Source organism: Mandrillus leucophaeus, unplaced genomic scaffold (genome assembly GCF_000951045.1).
Source record: "Mandrillus leucophaeus isolate KB7577 unplaced genomic scaffold, Mleu.le_1.0 Scaffold57, whole genome shotgun sequence".
Classification (NCBI taxonomy): domain Eukaryota; kingdom Metazoa; phylum Chordata; class Mammalia; order Primates; family Cercopithecidae; genus Mandrillus; species Mandrillus leucophaeus.
In genome coordinates this window covers 6,551,058-6,559,057 of record NW_012106141.1, presented here as the reverse complement: position 1 = coordinate 6,559,057, position 8,000 = coordinate 6,551,058, and the positions used below count along the sequence as shown (strand labels likewise).

Here is an 8,000-nt window from a genome sequence, read left to right as displayed (position 1 = left end):
AACTGATTTTTGACAAGAGTATCAAAACAATTTAATGGGGAAGAAGAGTCTTTTCAACACATGGTTCTGGGACAACAGGATTTCCATATGCAAAAAATGAAGCTAGGCCCCTACCTCACACCATATACAAACATCAATTCAAAACAGATCAAAGTTCTAAATCTAAGAGCTAAAACTATAAAACTCTTATAAGAATATATAGGCATATGGCCAGTTGCAGTGGCTCATGCTTGTAATCCCAGCACTTTGGGAGGTCGAGGCAGGCAGATCACGAGGTCAAGCATTTGAGACCAACCTGACCAACATGGTGAAACCCTGCCTCTACTAAAAATACAAAAATCTGCCAGGTGTGATGGTACACACCTGTAGTCCCAGCGACTCAAGAGGCTGAGGCAGGAGAATCATTTGAAACTGGAAGGTGGAGGTTGCAGTGAGCTGAGATCATGCCACTGTACTCCAGCCTGGGTGAAAGAGCAAAACTCCATCTCAAAAAAAAGAAAAAAAAAGAATATATAGGCATAAGTCTTCATGACCTTGCATTAGGCAAAGGTTTCTTAGGTATGATACCAAAAGCATAGGCAATCCAACAAAAATTGATAAATTGAACTTCACCAAAATTAAAACCTGGCACTTCAAAGAACACCATCAAGAAAGTGAAAAAATAACCCACAGAATGGGCAAAAAGTATTTTAAAATCATAGCTGATAAGGAACTGAATTCAGAATACACAAAGAACATTTACAACTCAATAATAAAGAGACATATAATCCAATTTTAAAATGGATAAAAGACCAAATATACATTTCTCCAAAGAAGATACACAAATGGCCAATAAGCACATGAAAGAATGCACAACATCATTAGCCATCAGGGAAATGCAAATCAAAGTCACAATGAGATGCCACTTCATACCCACTTAGGATGGCAATAATCAAAAGATGGATAATAACAAGTGTTGATGAGGATGTGGAGAAACTGGAAACCTCATGCACTGCTGATGGGATTGTAAAACAGTGCAGCCACTTTGGAAACAGTTTGGCAGTTCCTCAAAATGTTACAGTTACCATATACCCAGCAATTCCACTGCTAGATATATATTCAAGAGAAATAAAACCATATGTCCATAGAAGTTTGTATATTCTTCCCTAGGGAAGGGAAGAGCCAGGGCAGGTAAAAGAGAAGAGAAATGCAAATGGACAAAGAAAACACTCTTGGACATAATTAAATGGGAAAACATTAGTTGTTAGCACTGTCCGGGTCAAATAAAGAATTAAAAAAAAAAAAAATAGGCCAGGTACAGTGGCTCATGTCTCTAATCCCAGCACTTGAGGAGGCCAAGGCAGGAGGATTGCTTGAGCTCAGGGGTTCAAGACCAGCCTGGGCAACATGGCAAAACCCTGTCTCTACTAAAAATACAAAAAATTCGCCAGGTGTGGTGGCACATGCCTGTAGTCCCAGCTACTAGGGAGGCTGAGGCACGAGAATCACTTAAACCGGGGAGGCAGAGGATGCAGTGAGCTGAGATGCCACCCTGGGCAACAGAGCAAAACTCTGTCTTAAAAATAATAGTAATAATAAAAATAAATAAAAACAGGCCAGGCATGGTGGCTCACTCCTGTAATCCCAGCACTTTGGGAGGCCAAAGTGGGTGGATCACGAGGTCAGGAGTTCAAGACCAGCCTGGCCAAGATGGTGAAACCCCATCTCTACTAAAAAGTACAAGAATTAGCCAGGCGCAGTGACAGGTGTCTATAATCCCAGCTACTCAGGAGGCTGAAGCAGAAGAATCACTTGAACCCACGTAGCAGAGGTTGCAGTGAGCCAAGGTCATGCCAGTGCACTCCAGCCAGGGTGACAGAGTGAGACTCCATCTCTAAATAAATAAATAAGTAAATAAATACAAAGAAACAAAATCCATTGGTAAGTAATACATACAAAATGAGCCCATTGTGTTGGTTTTCAAAGATACTCACAGGCACCCATGCTTGTGTGAGTAAACAAAAGCAAGAGAAATCTATGCCCAGTTGATCACAAATATTCTCTCTGGAAGCAAGCCTGGGATGGGGAAGGCAGAATTTGATTTTTCACTTCTTTTTTTAATCTCAGCATATTATACCTATAATTACTTTTAACTCTACAACTTCTGATATGTTTACATTTGTGTTCAATAAGAATATAATCAGGATTTCTTATTTATGTTTCTAGCCAAAAGGGAAGGAAAGAGAGAGAAAGCCACTGGAGTTGGGTAGCGTGGGAAGCTGTGAAAGTGGACAAGCATGAAAGAGCTACCAAGGAGTAGAAACAGCAGGAGCAAAGATGTGAACACGGGAAAACCTCCACAGTATCTGGGTGACTGTGGAGTTTGGCTCTGTTTGAGCACCCAGGGATGACTGCTGGTGGGGTGTGGCTGAAGGTGAATGGGAACAGTGCACTCAGCAACCAGGCTGCAAGAGTGCTGCATGCCCCTTAGGAACTGGCTCCGGCCAAGTGCCCTGGCCTCCTTTCCTGGAGCATTTTGGTTTTGACTTGGGCCTCAGGTCCAGTTCTGCCCTGACTTGTGGGTCCACCTTGGAAAAGTCAGGAGACACCTGGGAAATGAAGGCACTAGACTCTTCCAGACTCGTTCCATGGCCACCCAGAGGCCTTGGGTCATCTACCCAACATCCCAATAAACCCAACTGTGCATTGGCATCATGCCAGGGGCCAGATGTTCTGCCAGGAGCAGCCTCTGCCCTCCCAGAGCTGACATTTCAGGAAGATGTGCGCCAAAGCGAGACCTGTCAGAGATATTTACAAACAGCCATCTCTCTTGACATCGCCGCACCCCAAATAAATCTTCTGGGAAGACCCTCTTCACCTCCAGCTCTCCTGATACAGCAAGACAGTTGTGAACAAGTTATTTATAACTCTATACCTCAATTTCCTGGTGTGGAAGATGGGGATAATGAGAGGACCTGTGCCACAGGATGGTTGTGGAGACTGTATGAGGATATAGGTGCTGAGCCCAGTGGCACAGGGTATAGCCGTTCAAACCAACTGACATTTATTGAGGGCTGCTTTGTCAGGTCCCTCTCTACAGTATACTCCAACACACACACACACACACACACACACAGCTGTAATCAGTGAGAATCCTGCAACATCTGAGAGTCTGGCAGCTTTTGTCTGGGCCTTTGCACATGCTATGCCCTCCCTTCCATCCCCCACAGGGGTGACTCATAGCCATCCCTTTCTGCATCTCGTCAGATATCACTTTTTCCAAGAAGCCTCCCTGTCGCACCATTTCCCCAATATCACAGATGAAGGAAAAAAGACTCAGAAAGGTTAAGTTACTGGCACAAGGTCACACAATCCAGATCTCATACTCTTAGCCCCCTAGGAACCTTACACTGTATTAAATGACATCAATTGACCAATCAATGGAAAGAGTGGGACGCATGCATCTCCTGATCCCCGATCCTATACATTTTCATCTCTTTGTTGTTTCTATCAAAGCCTGCTAAGTAACTACTTTTCCTCTAGGTGAGTGCCACTAGGTGATGAGGTGAGGTAATCAAATGACACAAAAGAGGAAGGAGTCCACCACCAGGGTAGGTGCAGTGGAGCAAGTCTTACAATGTGCAGGATTATAACTCCAGCAATGACCCCTAGGCTCATGATCATTCCCCAGGTGGCAGTTTCAGAACACATTGCTCAGGTCTCACCCTGTAAAGGTAGGTACCAACCTTCTAGTAAGCCATCAGAACACACAATGCCAAGATCTTACTCCAGCCACCTGCCAGGACCTGGGGGGCAGGAGGAGAGTTCTCCCTACATTGTCTCATTTTCCCTCCCCTTCTGCAGTGAGACAGACCATGTCCAGTGCTTAAGAGTTGACTGGCCACACTGGGGAGTTTGACCACAACCTTGGGCTCCATATGCATGGAATGAGGTTGCCTGCAATTGTCCATGAGGCTGCTCCCTCATTTGTCTGGGTTTATGCTCCAGTGCTATCTCCTCAGAGACCTTCTCTGACCAAAGCCAGCTCTGCCTCCATCCCATCACTCTGGATCTCCTTCCCCAGCTTCATCTCCATTACACTGGCCACTCTCCCTCACATCTTATTACTGATCTAGTTGTCTGCTGTCCATCTCCACCACTGGGATGTAAACTCCACAAGGGAGGAATGCTGTCAGTTTCCTTGACTGCTGTGTGGTCAGTACCAGGGCAATGCCTGGCACAGAGTAGCCCTCTCTCCCTAAATGTTTTTGAATAAATGAAAAAAATGAGCTAAGTGGCTAAGATAGGTGTAAATACGACCTCAATTAGGAACAGTCTTGCCAGTCCTCTTTTTTTTTCCTTTTTTTAAGGAAAAAAAAATGGGCCCAGCATGGTGACTCATGCCTGTAATCCCAGCACTTTGGGAGGCCAAGGCAGGTGATCACTTGAGCCCAGGTGTTCGAGACCAACCTGGGCAACATGGTGAAATCCCATCTCTACAAAAACTACAAAAATTAGCTAGGCATGGTGGTGCATGCCCATAGTCCCAGTTACTCGGGAGGCTGAGGCGGAAGGATCGCTTGAGCCTGAGAGGCAGATGTTGCAGTGAGTCAAGATCACGCCACTGCATGCCAGCCTGGGCTCTTAAGAAAGCAAGACCCTATCTCTAAAAAAGAAAAAAGAAAAAGAAATGTGTACTCATTTTCATAACTGAATAAACAATTTTCATCAAAGTAAAGAAGAAAGCAAAGCTTGTCACCAAACCTCTCCACAGCAGACCTCACTCCACCCATCATGCTAGTAATATCCCATGAAGAAACTGACTCAATAAATTAGAATTATATATTAAAAATCTCATTTTAACTTGAGTTTCAACTTGTGAAAGTGAAGTGATATGAATTAAAGAATATTTGTACAAACCATTAAGAAAATGGGTCCAAGGATTAATTTTCTTTTAAATATAGCTAGGGTCACATTAATAAATTGATTAAGGAATGATACGGAAAAATCCAGGAAAAGAACAAAAGAGAGAGAAAGCCCCTACCCACTCCTACCTCCAACCCAGTGCAGTTCAGGAGCCCGAACAATACAGAACTTGGCCTTGAAGGGTTACTAAACTATGGCAATGGCCTTTCTGCTTCATGCTTCTTTGCCTCTGACCCCCTCTGGTGACACATGACTGGGCAGCATACTAAGTTCTGGTCAGGAGCTCAGGGACCTTAGTTATGGCAGAGAACTTTAGAGATGGATATTGATGGATGCAGGATGGTCAGGACTCGAAGCAGACCAGAAGGACTAGAACGGTAGCATGCAGGAGGCCACAGCTCGTCCTCATCACAGTGGTACAGGGACTGCATCTGGTTCTCTGCCCCCTCTCCTTCAATAGTTCTCTGTTCCCTCTCCTCCAATGGAACAGGCTATTGCAGGAGGCGACAAGTTCCCTGTGCCTAGAGGATTCAAGCTTAGGTTAAACAGTAACTAGGAAGAGATGTTGCAGAGGTGATTTAATCTGGAGGTGAAAGTATGCCACGTTCATGGTCACTTTCAACCCTGAGCTCCCGACCAGCAACTAGTTCCTTTGCATTTCACTACTCTCCAAACTCGCCTCACTTCAGTCAATGGGTATTCATTCACTCAGGACAGTTATTGTGCACCAGCTATATGCCATGGGCCAGGAGTCAGTAGTGAACAGGACAACACACCTCTGCCCTCTTGAATCCTACGTTCTCCTGGGTAGATGCACACAATAAACCCATAAATCAATGCATGAATAAGATCATCCCAGGCAAGCTCTATGAATAAAATACAAGGAAGAATGTGATAGAAACTAATGGGGGAGGGGCTGCTTTGGATAGAGTAGTCAGAAAAACCATCTGTACAGGGGAGACATCTGAGCAAAAGGGCAAGAAAGTGCCCTACATGGAAGAAGTGATGGAAAAGCATGCTAGGTTGAGGGAACAGCAAGTGCAAAGGCCCTCAGAAGTCTTCTGAAAACTTGAACTCAAACGTTCATGAATTGCATCCCAGCCTAAAGGTCTCACCACAGGCCAACAGTGCCTAACCTCACAGCCTGCGTCTCTTTCCCCTAATTGACCAAGTCAAGGCTGACCTGTATTGCCTACTGAAAAGTGTGTTCTGGGAGGGGGAACAAGGGCAGCCCCCAATTTGCAGGGAATTGAGATGTAACGGGGGCAAGAACCTTCACTTTCCTACCAGAAGTTCAGAGTCCACTTACAGGCCTCATGGAGAATACAATGTAAGGGGAAACTTCTGGAAAAATAACTGTGCTTCAAGTGCCTCATGTGTATTTCAGGACATTCCCTGGGGCTCCAGGTACAGAGATCTTATCTGTGGAGTTCCAGAAGACAGAAACTAAATTTCCAAGAAGATACTAAATGGGTGCAGCCCAGGAGAACTCTACAGATGGAGGGAGCAATCTGCTAGAGATGAATGAATGCGGGAGAAGACGACAAGATCAGGTCCCCGGACCCTGAAATAGACTCCCGCACTCACAGAGACTAGACAATATCAGCCTGTCAGGGGACCCAAGGCCTAAAAGAATCAAGTGAAATCTACCCACCCTCCCCCCGTCAACAAGAGGCAAACACCCAATCGCACCCCAGAGCTTCCAAAGAAGATCCAAGACCCCACTTCCCAACAGAGTCCTTGACAAAGTTCATCTCTAATTCCACATTCTGAGATATACTTTGCACAAGGCTGGTTAGCCACAGGAAGTATTACAGCAAAGCTCAAATTTCCCAGGGCGGAAGGGAACACCATGGCTCCTGTGTAAACACCACCAGCTCCTTACCAGAAGGAGGGGAAGGAGCAACAGCCTGCAGACCCACCTCATTGAGAAGCTAGGGCTGTGCACGCGCTGTTAGATGTCAGTGATAATAATCACAAGAGCAGCTAACACAGAGGATTTATCCTGCCCCAGTCAGTATTTTAAGCACTTTATCCCTATACAAGTCTTTAAGGTTTGTACTATTTTCATCCCCACCTTACAGATGAGAAAACTGAGGCATAGGTAAGTGAAGTAACTTGCCCAGGACTACACAGCTAAGACAAACATCCAGCGAAGCTCTCCTCCTCCACACCCCAGGGAAGAAAGTGGTTATACCTGGGTAGTGCATGAAACGCTTAAAAATAAGTTTCTACCGGTACATTCAGGTCAACTACCGTCTGGCAATTCCCACGTCCTCGCCCAGTGCAGGAAGCAAGCCTGGGCCAGGCAGTAAATCCAGCAACCCGAGTCCTCTAGGAACAAGGCGCTCTGTTTCCGCAACATTCAAGCGCGTGATGGGGCCGCTGATAGTGCAAAAGCAGCTCTCCACCACCGCAAAGCCCATGGGAACCCGTTTCCACTCGGCTCAGTCGGCCTCAGAAAACGCTCACCCGTCTCTGGCTGCGAGGCACCCACGCTGACCTTAACCCCTTGGCGTCCACCACCCTGGCGTCCTATCTCTGGATCTTCTGGCCGCTCGGTTTAAAAGATGCAGCCGCCGGGACAAGGGCCTCAGGCAGGCTGGGACGGTGCCCGCCGCCCGGAGCGCCCTGAGTCCGGCTCGCCCGCCGCGAAGTGACCCGCGGCCCTGTGAGCCGCCACCAGCAGCGCGCAACGCGACGCTGACCTGCGAGTGCCCCGCCAGGCTGGAGAAGAAAGTTGGGCGAAAGGGGCGCGTCCCAGGACAGGTGGCGCCTCCCTCCCCGGAAGTGGCTCCGGGAATTTTCGCTCAAGGGGCTACCCGGGGACCAGAGTCAGGGTCCCCAGCAGGAGCGACGACTGGTCGAGGTTGGCGGTGGCACTGCCCACTTGCACTGCGCCCAGTGCGCCCCCGTGCGCTGGGCGTACCCTAGACCAGGGAGCGCTCAGGTCCCGCCGGGGGCGCCGAGACCTGGAGGGGTAACTCGGAGGTGGGAGTGGCGGGGGTCCAGCTCCGGGACCGGGGCAAAGGAGGAACCAGCCCGGAAGAGGGTCTCACTCCGGGAGATCGAGCGGGGGTGTCCCACCAAGGGGG

At 47.5% G+C, this 8,000-nt stretch overlaps 2 protein-coding genes across 2 annotated transcripts in view; one reads left to right on the top strand and one right to left on the bottom strand.

The window, feature by feature from the left end:
- SPATA12 (spermatogenesis associated 12) overlaps nucleotides 1-3,405 on the top strand; it is an 18,285-nt gene extending 14,880 nt beyond the window's left edge. The window contains exon 2 of the mRNA XM_011998416.1: nucleotides 2,206-3,405. Within this exon, the coding sequence (XP_011853806.1) occupies nucleotides 2,596-3,129 (534 nt within the window). The 5' untranslated portion in view covers nucleotides 2,206-2,595 and the 3' untranslated portion in view covers nucleotides 3,130-3,405. The remainder of the gene's footprint in view (nucleotides 1-2,205) is intronic.
- ARHGEF3 (Rho guanine nucleotide exchange factor (GEF) 3) overlaps nucleotides 1-7,647 on the bottom strand; it is a 353,065-nt gene extending 345,418 nt beyond the window's left edge. The window contains exon 1 of the mRNA XM_011998411.1: nucleotides 7,378-7,647. The gene's annotated coding sequence lies outside the window, so the exon portion shown is untranslated. The remainder of the gene's footprint in view (nucleotides 1-7,377) is intronic.
- Nucleotides 7,648-8,000: the final 353 nt, after the last annotated feature.